At 47.4% G+C, this 15,041-nt stretch overlaps 1 protein-coding gene across 1 annotated transcript in view; it reads right to left on the bottom strand.

Moving 5' to 3' along the window:
• Positions 1 to 14,772, bottom strand: part of LOC139580283 (ankyrin repeat and fibronectin type-III domain-containing protein 1-like) — a 58,639-nt gene extending 43,867 nt beyond the window's left edge. The window contains exons 1-4 of the mRNA XM_071408829.1: positions 14,151 to 14,772; positions 13,882 to 14,007; positions 3,535 to 3,736; positions 1,255 to 1,465 (exon numbers count right to left, since the gene is read on the bottom strand). Coding sequence (XP_071264930.1) covers positions 1,255 to 1,465; positions 3,535 to 3,736; positions 13,882 to 14,007; positions 14,151 to 14,302 — 691 coding nt within the window. The 5' untranslated portion in view covers positions 14,303 to 14,772. The remainder of the gene's footprint in view (positions 1 to 1,254; positions 1,466 to 3,534; positions 3,737 to 13,881; positions 14,008 to 14,150) is intronic.
• Between the last annotated feature and the right edge of the window lie 269 nt (positions 14,773 to 15,041).

Here is a 15,041-nt window from a genome sequence, read left to right on the forward strand (position 1 = left end):
TCAGTAAGGTGAGAGCGTGGCTGGGTCGCAGATACAAACACTGCCCCTGTCTAGATCTAACCCACACCACAGCACTACCACTCATTCTGTATTGTATTCTACACATGAGGGACACCTCAAGAGAGGAGGGGTGGGAGGTCTAGTGTACCCCGGTCTCTAGGGTTACCTCAAGTACTAAAGGCACAGTAGTAATACACTAAAGTAGTATTACACTAAAGTAGTATTACACTAAAGTAGTAGTACACTAAAGTAATATTACACTATAGTAGTAGTACACTAAAGTAGTATTACACTAAAGTAGTAATACACTAAAGTAGTAGTAAACTAAAGTAGTATTATACTAAAGTAGTATTATACTAAAGTAGTATTACACTAAAGTAGTATTACACTAAAGTAGTAATACACTAAAGTAGTAGTACACTAAAGTAGTATTACACTAAAGTAGTAGTACACTAAAGTAGTAATACACTAAAGTAGTAGTACACTAAAGTAGTATTACACTAAAGTAGTAGTACACTAAAGTAGTAATACACTAAAGTAGTAATACACTAAAGTAGTAGTATACTAAAGTAGTAGTAGACTAAAGTAGGATTACACTAAAGTAGTAGTATACTAAAGTAGTATTACACTAAAGTAGTATTACACTAAAGTAGTAGTACACTAAAGTAGTATTACACTAAAGTAGTATTACACTAAAGTAGTAGTATACTAAAGTAGTATTGAATAGAAAATAGAGCTGGGAAGAAAAACACTGCCTCCCTCTTACCGAAGTATACCAATAAAAAAATCTCTCAATTTCTGGGTGAATATTATAGCAACACACGTAGTCCAGACTAGCGGGTCACAGCTCTCCCTCACTGGGTACCAGCTGGGTCGCCAGCCAGGCTAAGCAGGAACTGCTTCAGAGAAGAAAACGCTTGAACAAGGTTCCTGTATTTTTAAGTAACGGTTTCAATGCTGGGTTGCATTACTTAGTGTGTACTCGCATTGCACCCTCCATAGTGTTTACTTAGTATACCCTACTTAGTGTGTGAGCCCTACGTAGTGTATACGGGGTGGCCTAGTGGTTAGAGTGTTGGACTAGTAACCGAAAGGTTGCAAGATCGAATCCCCGAGCTGACAAGGTAAAAATCTGTCGTTCTACCCCCGAACAAGGCAGTTAACCCACTGTTAACTGTTCCTATGCTGTTATTGAAAATAAGAATTTGTTCTTAACTAACTTGCCTAGTTAAAAAGAGGTTAATAAATACTCACAGTGAGGGCTCTCCTTGCTGCCGGCCTTCAGCAGTAGTTTGGCTATGGGGGTGTTGTTGGTCATGATGGCCACGTCTAGCGGTGTTAACCCTTGGCTGTTGGGTGTGTTGAGGGCCAGCTCCTCAGCTGTGTACTGGTAGAGAAGGATCTGGACAGCATCTACATCCTGCTGCTCCACCGCCTCAAACAGACACTCACTACCCTGGATGTTCTGGAGGGGGACACACACACAGGGGTCAGGAGACAATCCCCATTGTTGTCGTCATCAACAGCACTCACCCACAGCTCCAGAAAGTCATAGGCTCTGAGCTATACTGATAGACAAATGAAGCTTTAACCAAACCAAGGGCAGACAAAGCAACAAAGTGGAGTGATTGATGGACCATAGAGAGGAGAGGTGGTCCTCTGTAACTCAGTTGGTAGAGCATGGCACTTGCAATGCCAGAATAGTGGGTTCGATTCCCAGGATCAACCATACGTAAAACATTTATGCATGCATGACTAAGTGGCTTTGGATAAAAGCAGATGCCAGATGTATGATTATTACATGGGGACAGTTCTGTCTATCTGTCACAGTGAGAGAACACTGACACGATCCAACACCCAGAATAAAAAACCTACACTCTCTGATCGATTGGCTCAATCAATATCATATGACTCATTTCACATTCAATTATCATTGTAGCGTGTCGGTGGAACGGAACGTGTGTGTGGGTTAACATCAGATCAATTGGAGTGTGATTAAGCCAATGCTAGGTTATTGTTCAGTGTGATGGAAATACATACGCCTGGAGGACTAATGACAAGTGTGCTTGTGTGTGTGTAACGAAAAGCCTGTAAGAACATTCTGTCCAAAAAGCAGTGACATTTAGAAACCAACTGCAACACGACCAGTGGAGAGAGAGAGACACAAAGGAACGTGAGAGACGAGAGGTGAAGAAAAGGAGGTAGCATTGCAGTGACATTTAGAAACCAACTGCAACACGACCAGTGGAAAGAGAGAGACACAAAGGAACGTGAGAGACGAGAGGTGAAGAGAAGGAGGTAGCATTGCAGTGAAAGGGCTGAAGCGGTAACATTTAAAGATGGAATCCGAATTAGGGGAAACAATGCCACTGTTCTCCCCAGCGCCTTTGTTTTGGTTTTGTTGACAAAACGGAGCGCCAGGCAGCGTGGTTCAAAACCCAGCAGTGAATATTATTCTGTTCTATCTGGCGTGTGATGATGTCAGAGATACAAAAAAATATGTTTTTTTTGTTTGTAGTAACTTCTTTGTTGTTGTAATATCCCAAACGGGCGTGGCATTTTCATCAGCTACAGCATCTAGCTTCAATGATGAGTAAACAACCAGCTGTATGTGAGATGTAACCAGGTGGGACATGTCATCAGACTGAGACACATCAGTGTGAGAACACACTGAAATCTCTCTAACACACACACACACACACACACACACACACACACACACACACACACACACACACACACACACACACACACACACACACACACACACACACACACACACACACACACACACACACACACACACACACACACACACACACACACACACACACACACACACACACACACACACACACACACACACACACACACACTTACTGTTGAGAGATAGAATTGTGGAAAGTTTGAACTTACAAAACTTACAAAACTTAACTTTGTAATGCATCAGCAGTGTTCCTCTTGTTATATGTCTCTCAATTAGCCCATTTCAGCTCACATTTTTTACATTGGTATACGAGTCTAGTTAATCCAGCCAGCTATCTAAACTTGTAGTAATCATGGCTGAATTACCGACCGAGCACGCAGGACACATGCCCAGGGGCCCTGACCTCCAGGGGGCCCCCATTTATCTTGTTAGTCACTCTCACTCAGATATCATATGAACATGGCATAACAACAAAGTTCTGTAAAGCAAAAAAAAGTATTTGTTTACTTTTTTATTAAAATACTTTTTCTGCCAACTGATCCCTCTGTACGTATTAAATTATAGTTTTATATCCCAGTGCTGAGTTGATGTGAGTTACTGTGTAGTGGCTAATTGTATAACTATGTGTTTGTAGATGGACTGAGGTGAATGAAGCCACAGCAACAAATGTGATAAAGGGTGAGGTCCCTCATGCTTGTTTTTGCTGTTCTCCAAATAGCTTTAAAAATGTATAGAAATTCAGTAAATGAGCTTAAACTTTCTGAAAATGTCTTGGATGTGAAAACAAACACACAAACATGGCATGCACGCATGGACACACAACTCACCGAGCCCTTGTGATGACCGTGGCGTTCTCCGCGGCCAAAGAAGTAGGCGTCCTCGAAGGAGGAGTGGCCTCCTTTCAGCTTCTCTGATAGGTTCCTGTAGAGGCGCTTGGCGGCGCTGGGGGAGGCAGGGCCTCCCGAGCACTTCCTGGTATGGGACAGCTGCAGGTTCTGCATCTGTTGAGTCATGCCGACAGAATAGTTCCTGAAGGAGGGAAGGAGAGAAGGGAGGGAGGGAGAGGAAAAAGTTATTTGAATGTGCAAGAGCAATTTCTGTTGAGGACAGTAACATTTCTACCCAATTACACAATACAACGGCCGACAATAAAGACAGTACAAACTGATGAGTTTGAAAATGGATGAGTTTCAGGTTCTGCACTTGTAATAGAAGGTTCTGACGGAACAGAAGTTCCTAAAGGAGGGAGGGAGGAAAATATATTAGAAAAATACCAAGGCGCTCTTCATATCTGGGGCAAGTTAAAACATCTATATTATTTTTTCATGTCCTCAAGGACAACAAAAAAAACACACACGTATGCATTTTAGTTTTCTTCATCGGACTGTGAAGGAAAACGTCATTTAAATGTGCATAATCAAAATTCTTTGAGAACATTTCTACCCAGTTATACATGTGATAAATACGGAGACAGTACAACATTAATGAGTAACAGATCCATGACAGTGGAAGAGTCTTACTGACAGATGTATTAGTGAAAGGTGAAAAGGGTTCATTTCTGAGTCTCTCTCTGAATGATACGCTAACATGGATGATTTGGGCCATGGAACGGCTGCTAATTCCAGGAACGTATTGACAGAGCAATGGCTGAACAATCTCTAATGATCCTCACATCATATTTCCAAGAAACACACCAAATAACCATTACTCAAGCCTTCTGGCCAGCTAGATAGACCAGCCATAAATGATTGCTTCGCTCACTTCTGCCCGGTTGGAAAAATTACTGTTGACCCACAGGCTCCGTTAAATTAATTTCCCCATCGGCTGCACAGATTTAATCTGGCGCTCAGGGAAATGACAAGAGAGACAGGAGAGACAAAGAGGTACACACTGGGACATGAAACATTAAATAAAGGTGGATTTTTTTTTTTACAGTGGTGAAATAATAACACAGAAATGGGTTTTCTACCATAGAATCATCACAGCACAATCATGTGTAGAAAGATTTTAGTTGAATTGGATTCTGAAGAAAAACATTTGTTAACACCTTACGTAAGGTGTCATAATGTAGAAATATTATAAGTCATTTACAGGATGCAACTTGTCATCACAACAACAAATACCAACAACTACAGTGCACGGCTGGTGATAAATTCCTCAGTCTGTATTCTGTCTCCAAATGTTGTCTATTACTAGCAGCACCATATCACCAAGTCAAATTCTGACTATGTAAACGAACTTGGCAAATGAAGGTGATTCTGATAATTTGTCCTAATTTTGTTTATTTGATTCAATAGCGATTATTTGGTTGCCAAGTTCATCTATGCTGGTGCAAAAGCGAAGCTCCACTCAGCTGTGAGAGAGAAGTGAAGAGCTCAGTTATGTGGAGCGCTCTTCAGCAGGTATGTGGAGCGCCCTTCAGCAGGTATGTGGAGCGCTCTTCAGCAGGTATGTGGAGCGCTCTTCAGCAGGTATGTGGAGCGCTCTTCAGTCACTATGTGGAGCGCTCTTCAGCAGGTATGTGGAGCGCCCTTCAGCAGGTATGTGGAGCGCTCTTCAGCAGGTATGTGGAGCGCTCTTCAGCAGGTATGTGGAGCGCTCTTCAGCAGGTATGTGGAGCGCCCTTCAGCAATTATGTGGAGCGCCCTTCAGCAGGTATGTGGAGCGCTCTTCAGCAGGTATGTGGAGCGCTCTTCAGCAGGTATGTGGAGCGCTCTTCAGCAGGTATGTGGAGCGCCCTTCAGCAGGTATGTGGAGCGCTCTTCAGCAGGTATGTGGAGCGCTCTTCAGCAGGTATGTGGAGCGCCCTTCAGCAGGTATGTGGAGCGCTCTTCAGCAGGTATGTGGAGCGCTCTTCAGCAGGTATGTAGAGCGCCCTTCAGCAGGTATGTGGAGCGCTCTTCAGCAGGTATGTGGAGCGCTCTTCAGCAGGTATGTGGAGCGCCCTTCAGCAGGTATGTGGAGCGCCCTTCAGCAGGTATGTGGAGCGCCCTTCAGCCATTATGTGGAGCGCCCTTCAGCAGGTATGTGGAGCGCTCTTCAGCAGGTATGTGGAGCGCTCTTCAGCAGGTATGTGGAGCGCTCTTCAGCAGGTATGTGGAGCGCCCTTCAGCAGGTATGTGGAGCGCCCTTCAGCAGGTATGTGGAGCGCTCTTCAGCAGGTATGTAGAGCGCCCTTCAGCAGGTATGTGGAGCGCTCTTCAGCAGGTATGTGGAGCGCTCTTCAGCAGGTATGTGGAGCGCCCTTCAGCAGGTATGTGGAGCGCCCTTCAGCAGGTATGTGGAGCGCCCTTCAGCCATTATGTGGAGCGCCCTTCAGCAGGTATGTGGAGCGCTCTTCAGCAGGTATGTGGAGCGCTCTTCAGCAGGTATGTGGAGCGCTCTTCAGCAGGTATGTGGAGCGCCCTTCAGCAGGTATGTGGAGCGCCCTTCAGCAGGTATGTGGAGCGCTCTTCAGCAGGTATGTGGAGCGCCCTTCAGCAGGTATGTGGAGCGCCCTTCAGCCATTATGTGGAGTGCCCTTCAGCAGGTATGTGGAGCGCTCTTCAGCAGGTATGTGGAGCACCCTTCAGCAGGTATGTGGAGCGCCATTCAGCAGGTATGTGGAGCGCCCTTCAGCAGGTATGTGGAGCGCCCTTCAGCAGGTATGTGGAGCGCTCTTCAGCAGGTATGTGGAGCGCTCTTCAGCAGGTATGTGGAGCGCTCTTCAGCAGGTATGTGGAGCGCCCTTCAGCCACTATGTGGAGCGCTCTTCAACAGGTATGTGGAGCGCCCTTCAGCAGGTATGTGGAGCGCTCTTCAGCCACTATGTGGAGCGCTCTTCAGCAGGTATGTGGAGCGCTCTTCAGCAGGTATGTGGAGCGCCCTTCAGCAGGTATGTGGAGCGCTCTTCAGCAGGTATGTGGAGCGCTCTTCAGTCACTATGTGGAGCGCTCTTCAGCAGGTATGTGGAGCGCTCTTCAGCAGGTATGTGGAGCGCTCTTCAGCAGGTATGTGGAGCGCCCTTCAGCAGGTATGTGGAGCGCTCTTCAGCCACTATGTGGAGCGCTCTTCAGCAGGTATGTGGAGCGCCCTTCAGCAGGTATGTGGAGCGCTCTTCAGCAGGTATGTGGAGCGCTCTTCAGCCACTATGTGGAGCGCTCTTCAGCAGGTATGTGGAGCGCCCTTCAGCAGGTATGTGGAGCGCTCTTCAGCAGGTATGTGGAGCGCCCTTCAGCAGGTATGTGGAGCGCTCTTCAGCAGGTATGTGGAGCGCTCTTCAGTCACTATGTGGAGCTCTCTTCAGCAGGTATGTGGAGCGCTCTTCAGCCACTATGTGGAGCGCTCTTCAGCAGGTATGTGGAGCGCTCTTCAGCCACTATGTGGAGCGCTCTTCAGCAGGTATGTGGAGCGCTCTTCAGCCACTATGTGGAGCGCCCTTCAGCAGGTATGTGGAGCGCTCTTCAGTCACTATGTGGAGCGCCCTTCAGCAGGTATGTGGAGCGCCCTTCAGCAGGTATGTGGAGCGCTCTTCAGCAGGTATGTGGAGCGCTCTTCAGCAGGTATGTGGAGCGCCCTTCAGCAGGTATGTGGAGCGCCCTTCAGCAGGTATGTGGAGCGCTCTTCAGCAGGTATGTGGAGCGCTCTTCAGCAGGTATGTGGAGCGCCCTTCAGCCACTGTGTGGAGCGCCCTTCAGCAGGTATGTGGAGCGCTCTTCAGTCACTATGTGGAGCGCTCTTCAGCCACTATGTGGAGCGCTCTTCAGCAGGTATGTGGAGCGCCCTTCAGCAGGTATGTGGAGCGCCCTTCAGCAGGTATGTGGAGCGCTCTTCAGCAGGTATGTGGAGCGCTCTTCAGCAGGTATGTGGAGCGCCCTTCAGCCACTATGTGGAGCGCTCTTCAGCAGGTATGTGGAGCGCCCTTCAGCAGGTATGTGGAGCGCTCTTCAGCAGGTATGTGGAGCGCTCTTCAGCAGGTATGTGGAGCGCTCTTCAGCAGGTATGTGGAGCGCTCTTCAGCAGGTATGTGGAGCGCTCTTCAGCCACTATGTGGAGCGCTCTTCAGCAGGTATGTGGAGCGCCCTTCAGCAGGTATGTGGAGCGCTCTTCAGCAGGTATGTGGAGCGCCCTTCAGCAGGAATGTGGAGCGCTCTTCAGCAGGTATGTGGAGCGCTCTTCAGCCACTATGTGGAGCGCTCTTCAGCAGGTATGTGGAGCGCCCTTCAGCAGGTATGTGGAGCGCTCTTCAGCAGGTATGTGGAGCGCTCTTCAGTCACTATGTGGAGCGCTCTTCAGCAGGTATGTGGAGCGCTCTTCAGCAGGTATGTGGAGCGCCCTTCAGCAGGTATGTGGAGCGCTCTTCAGCAGGTATGTGGAGCGCCCTTCAGCAGGAATGTGGAGCGCTCTTCAGCAGGTATGTGGAGCGCTCTTCAGCCACTATGTGGAGCGCCCTTCAGCAGGTATGTGGAGCGCTCTTCAGTCACTATGTGGAGCGCTCTTCAGCAGGTATGTGGAGCGCCCTTCAGCAGGAATGTGGAGCGCTCTTCAGCAGGTATGTGGAGCGCTCTTCAGCCACTATGTGGAGCGCTCTTCAGCAGGTATGTGGAGCGCCCTTCAGCAGGTATGTGGAGCGCTCTTCAGCAGGTATGTGGAGCGCTCTTCAGTCACTATGTGGAGCGCTCTTCAGCAGGTATGTGGAGCGCTCTTCAGCCACTATGTGGAGCGCCCTTCAGCAGGTATGTGGAGCGCTCTTCAGTCACTATGTGGAGCGCTCTTCAGCAGGTATGTGGAGCGCTCTTCAGCCACTATGTGGAGCGCCCTTCAGCAGGTATGTGGAGCGCTCTTCAGCAGGTATGTGGAGCGCTCTTCAGCAGGTATGTGGAGCGCCCTTCAGCAGGTATGTGGAGCGCCCTTCAGCAGGTATGTGAAGCGCCCTTCAGCAGGTATGTGGAGCGCTCTTCAGCAGGTATGTGGAGCGCCCTTCAGCAGGTATGTGGAGCGCCCTTCAGCAGGTATGTGGAGCGCTCTTCAGCAGGTATGTGGAGCGCTCTTCAGCAGGTATGTGGAGCGCTCTTCAGCAGGTATGTGGAGCGCTCTTCAGCAGGTATGTGGAGCGCTCTTCAACAGGTATGTGGAGCGCTCTTCAGCAGGTATGTGGAGCGCTCTTCAGCAGGTATGTGGAGCGCTCTTCAGCAGGTATGTGGAGCGCCCTTCAGCAGGTATGTGGAGCGCTCTTCAACAGGTATGTGGAGCGCTCTTCAGCAGGTATGTGGAGCGCTCTTCAGCAGGTATGTGGAGCGCCCTTCAGCAGGTATGTGGAGCGCTCTTCAGCATATGTGGAGCGCTCTTCAGCAGGTATGTGGAGCGCCCTTCAGCAGGATGTGGAGCGCTCTCACAGGTATGTGGAGCGCTCTTCAGCAGGTATGTGGAGCGCTCTTCAGCAGGTATGTGGAGCGCCCTTCAGCAGGTATGTGGAGCGCTCTTCAGTCAGGTATGTGGAGCGCTCTTCAGCAGGTATGTGGAGCGCCCTTCAGCAGGTATGTGGAGCGCTCTTCAGCAGGTATGTGGAGCGCTCTTCAGCAGGTATGTGGAGCGCCCTTCAGCAGGTATGTGGAGCGCTCTTCAGCAGGTATGTGGAGCGCTCTTCAGTCACTATGTGGAGCGCTCTTCAGCAGGTATGTGGAGCGCTCTTCAGCAGGTATGTGGAGCGCTCTTCAGCAGGTATGTGGAGCGCTCTTCAGCAGGTATGTGGAGCGCTCTTCAGCAGGTATGTGGAGCGCCCTTCAGCAGGTATGTGGAGCGCTCTTCAGCAGGTATGTGGAGCGCTCTTCAGCAGGTATGTGGAGCGCTCTTCAGCAGGTATGTGGAGCGCTCTTCAGCAGGTATGTGGAGCGCTCTTCAGCAGGTAGGTGGAGCGCTCTTCAGCAGGTATGTGGAGCGCTCTTCAGCAGGTATGTGGAGCGCTCTTCAGCAGGTATGTGGAGCACCCTTCAGCCACTATGTGGAGCGCTCTTCAGCAGCCATTCATGAAAAAGGAACATTCTAGTGTTCCTCTATTTGTTATCTCTTCACTGTTACAGAAGCCAGGCTAGAGGGAGTCCAGACAACCAGTCACATTCTTATCTTTCCTCTGTCAAAACAGAATGATATTTTACATAACCACAGAGGGATGTGATGCTTGAATACAAACATGCTTCACTTCTACAATAGAAAGGCTGCATTTACACAGGCAGACCAATTATTTAATTAATATATTTTTTAAAAATCTGTATTTTACCCCATTTTTTTCCCGCGTCGGAGGTAACACCGTTCAACTGACGACCGAGGTCAGCCTGCAGGCGCCCGGCCTGCTATAACAAATTGTTAGAGCACGATGAGACAAGTAAAGCCCCCCCCCCCACCCCACCCGGCCAAACCCTCCACTAACCCGGATGACGCTGGGCCAATTATGTTCAGTTGTTGTGTATATTAAATTAGTTTTATTTGATGACTATTATCTAATTCCAAGTCATCATCTCATCTCTATAGAGCTGACAAAACTATTTTAGTCGTTCTTTAAACTAAACTGAACAAAAATATAAACGCAACATGCTACAATTTCAACGATTTTACTGAGTTACAGTTGATATAAGGAAATCAATCAATTGAAATAAATGTATTATGGCCTAATCTATGGATTTCACATTGAGAATTAGTTTTTTCCCCTACAAAAGGACTATTACTGACAAAAATACTCCTCAGTTTCATCAGCTGTCCGGATGGCTGGTCTCAGATGGTCCCTCAGGTGAAGAAGCCGGATGTGGAGGGGCTGGCGTGGTTACACGTGGTCTGCGGTTGAGGCACGTTGAACATACTGCGATATTCTCTTAAATTACGTTGGAGGGGGATTATAGTAGGGAAATTAACATTCAATTCTCCAATAACAATTCTGGTGGACATTCCTGTAGTCAGTATTCCAATTGCACGCTCCTTCAAAACATGAGACATCTGTGGCATTGTGTTGTGTGACGAAACTGCACATTTTAGAGTGACCTTTTATTGTCGTCAGCACAAGGTGCACCTGTGTAATAATCATGCTGTTTAATCAGCTTCTTGATATGCCGCACTTATCAGGTGGATGGATTATCTTGACAAAGGTGAAATGCTCACGAACAAGGATTTTAACAAATTTGTTCACAACATTTGAGAGAAATAAGCTTTTTGTTGTTGAATTAGTTGTTTAAAAAATGGAAAATAACCAAAATGTTGGTTATTCACTCAGCACTATCTATTGAATAAAGCGAGACTAACTAATTGACTGATTGATTGATTAATTGGCTGACAACAAGTTTAAGTGAGCAAGTGAAGGTCCTTATTGGCAAGCCTGAATATCCTGAAATATCACCACATATTACACCAGAGACTAAAGAGACAGGAATTAAACAGAGTGTGTGCTTGCATGTGTGTGTGTGTGTGTGTGTGTGTGTGTGTGTGTGTGTGTGTGTGTGTGTGTGTGTGTGTGTGTGTGTGTGTGTGTGTGTGTGTGTGTGTGTGTGTGTGTGTGTGTGTGTGTGCGTGCGTGCGTGTCTGTGCGCGTGCGCGCGCGCGTGTGTCCACTAAGAGGCGAAAAAAAGTACTCTTGCATACTCACAACGAACACAGAATATACACCTCTGTCCTTCCAGAAGTGTGAATTGAACGTTTGTGTCATCACTCCATTTATCTATTGAGAGGACGCTGGAACAGGGAATCAGTGATGTACATCACACTGAGTAGACCTTCACATCTACCTCTACCTTTAATCTACCTCTATTCTACCTCTATTCTACCTTTAATCTACCTCTATTCTACCTTTAATCTACCTCTATTCTACCTCTACCTCTATTCTACCTTTAATCTACCTCTATTCTACCTTTAATCTACCTCTATTCTACCTTTAATCTACCTCTATTCTACCTCTATTCTACCTCTACCTCTATTCTACCTTTAATCTACCTCTACCTCTACTCTACCTTAATTCTACCTCTAATCTACCTCTATTCTACCTCTAACACTACTCTACCTCTACTCTACCTATACCTTTATTCTATCTCTACCCTACCTCTACCCTACCTCTACTCCTAACTCTACCCTACCTCAACTCTACCTCTACCCCTACCTCTACTCTACCCTACCTCTACCCTACCTCTACTCTACCTCTACTCTACCTCTACTCTACCTCTACCCTACCTCTACCTCTACCCTACCTCTACCCTACTTCTACCCCTACCTCTACCTCTACTCTACCTCTACCCTACCTCTACCCTACTTCTACCCCTACCCTACCTCTACCTCTACCTCTACTCTACCCTACCTCTACCCTACCTCTACCTCTACCCTACCTCTACCCTACTTCTACCCCTACCCTACCTCTACCCCTACCTCTACCTCTACCCTACCTCTACTCTACCTCTACCCTACTTCTACCCTACCCTACCTCTACCCTACCTCTACCCTACCTCTACTCTACCTCTACTCTACCTCTACCCTACCTCTACCCTACCCTACCTCTACTCTACCTCTACTCTACCTCTACTCTACCTCTAGCTCTACAAAGCAGCAGATAGAAGAGAGGTATAGTAACTACAAAGCAGCAGATAGAAGAGAGGTATAGTAACTACAAAGCAGCAGATAGAAGAGAGGTACAGTAACTACAAAGCAGCAGATAGAAGAGAAAAATGTAAAACGTAATCAACTTTATATTTGAACTAGCTAATCATACTACATACTATTTCAAATGTACTGTTCAGTAAAAATGTATGCAGTACGCAAGAAATGTCAACATACTAATCTGCAATTGGATTGTTTCCCGCCATTTGTTCATTTTGGTAGAGCCCGTCCCCTATTCTGATTACCAGCTGCTGTCAAACACACGTGGGTCTGAGAAGACGATTCTCTTCCTCAACAGTGTGCAGGGAATTGTACTAGATGAAAAGACTAAATGAACATGGCATCCTGGCATTTAAAGCATACTCAATTTTGGAAATGTCCCATACTATAAAATATATATTTTTTCACATAGCCAATCAGGCTACTATTTACAATGCAAGTACGGGTATTGGGATACGGCCAGAGAGTGATAGATGTGGTGAGGTACTGTGTGTTCCCGAGGGGGTGTGTTAATGCTTCAACACGTTGTGTTCAGCTGTTGCTGCTGCGACATCATTATTCAATCACTCCCACAAAGAAAAAAACACGACGCTGATTCCGCCTCAAATAAAACATCTGAGCAGAACATCGCTAAGTAAAGTGCCTACAGAACTAGATGGCGTAGCAACAGGCAGACATGTACTAGTCTCAGTACCAACAACAGTCTACTGCAACACATACACATACAAAGGACAAAGAGAAAGAGAGTCAGAGACAGAGACGGAGAGAGAGAGAGAGAGAGAGAGAGAGAGAGAGAGAGAGAGAGAGAGAGAGAGAGAGAGAGAGAGAGAGAGAGAGAGAGAGAGAGAGAGAGAGAGAGAGAGAAAGAAAGAAAGGGGGGAGATAGAGAGTGAAGAGAGAAACGGAGAAAGACAGGAACACAAAGATAAAGAGAGAAAATACAGAAACAGCAACATGAGTCAAGTCGACTAATATGTTACTGAAGAAGGTCGGAAAGAGAGAGAGAGAGAGAGAGAGACAGAGGGAGAGAGACAGAGGGAGAGAGAGATGGAGAGAGAGAGAAAAGGGAGAGAGAGACACGGAGAGAGAGAGACAGAAGGGATAAGGACAACTCCAGCTTCAATCAATACTGTTTGTGCGAAACCAAAAAAGTAACAGTCTATCCCTTCTAACAGACAGGAATGCATCAGCAGCAGTCATACAGTACCTAACATACACTATCTGCCTACCAGCCAGTGTTTATCTAGCCTGCATCTCTCACCCACCAAGTTCAACACATCACTTATCAGCAGGCAGCACAGCAGACACATACTGACCCCACACCCACACATACGCATACTGATACAGATACAGTGTATCATTTGTGTGTGTGTGTACGTGTGTGCACATCTGCATATTTGTGTGTGTGCATGTGCCTATGCATCTTTGCGTGTGTGTCTGTACATCTGTGCGTTAGTGTATGTGTGTATTCACCTGCGTGTGTTTGTGTGTGTGTGTGTGTGTGTGTGTGTGTGTGTGTGTGTGTGTGTGTGTGTGTGTGTGTGCGTGCGTGTTGGCTCCTTCCTTACCTGCCCAGGCTGTGAGAGGTGCGTGGTGAGGTGCCCGTGTAGAACAGCAGTCTGAAGTCCTTTATCAAAGCATCCCCCGGTCTCTGGTTCAACCTCTGAGCCAGGCGAGATAGCTTACTCTCCCACCTGACAGAGGAGACGGGGAAAAGAGAGGAAGAGAAGAGGAGAGGGGAGGTAGGAGAGTAGGAGAGGAGAGAGAGGGAGGTCAGTCCTGAATGGTATCCTTGAGGGGAGATGTTAAGATGAGAAGCAAAAGGTAAATCCCTCACTGTCTCTCTATCACACAGAAAAAGAGAGGAAAGTACAGTAGGTATTTCTCTCTGAGCTCTAAGGAGTGCCAGGAGTCACTCAGGTAAGCGTAGCCCAGATCGGAAGCTCTCTCCTGGCTGTCTGTCACACTGAGTCCCTCTCTGGAGCACATCCAGACTTCTAAATCAATGTTAGTACATCCTGTTCTGGAACTTCCAAGAAAGCCTGCGGAGAAGGGCAGATTATTCAGTCCTGGGTAGCTCCCTGGCCAGTGTAGACCCTTTATAGAGCTCTATGTCCACATTATGTCAAGAAAAGTAAACCCAGTTCCAGAACTTTATTCTCCAAGGGTCTCTCTCAGGACAAGTGTATCCCCAGAGTGGCGTATTGTCCTGGGTTAGTTTCAGCGCAGCGTAGCCCCTTTCTGGTTCCTACTCTGGAGCTTGTCTCAGTATTCCTCTCTGGGCTGAAAGTACTGAGCACCTGTTCAACGCAGCTCTGTGTAAGCAAGCGCATCCCGCTTCAGCTGCACACACAAACCCGCGCACAGCACACAAACACACCCACACACACACACACACACAGAAAGGAGCACATTAAAGGGAGCAGGGACTGAGAGAAAGAGAGAGAGGGGGGGAGGAAAAGATAGAGAGGGGGGAGGGAGAGGAAAAGAGAGAGACAGAGAGCGAGAGAGAGAAAGAGAAAGAGAAAGAGCGAGAGAGAGAGAGAGAGAGAGAGAGAGAGAGAGAGAGAGAGAGAGAGAGAGAGAGAGAGAGAGAGAGAGAGAGAGAGAGAGAGAGAGAGAGAGAGAGAGAGAGAGAGAGAGAGAGAGAGAGAGATATAAAGGATGATGTGCTTGGGGGGTTGAGGAGGTGAATGCAGAGCGCAGAGCGCAGTGAGAGTGGGCGACT

The sequence above is a fragment of the Salvelinus alpinus genome, chromosome 7 (genome assembly GCF_045679555.1).
Source record: "Salvelinus alpinus chromosome 7, SLU_Salpinus.1, whole genome shotgun sequence".
NCBI classification, from domain to species: Eukaryota; Metazoa; Chordata; class Actinopteri; order Salmoniformes; family Salmonidae; genus Salvelinus; species Salvelinus alpinus.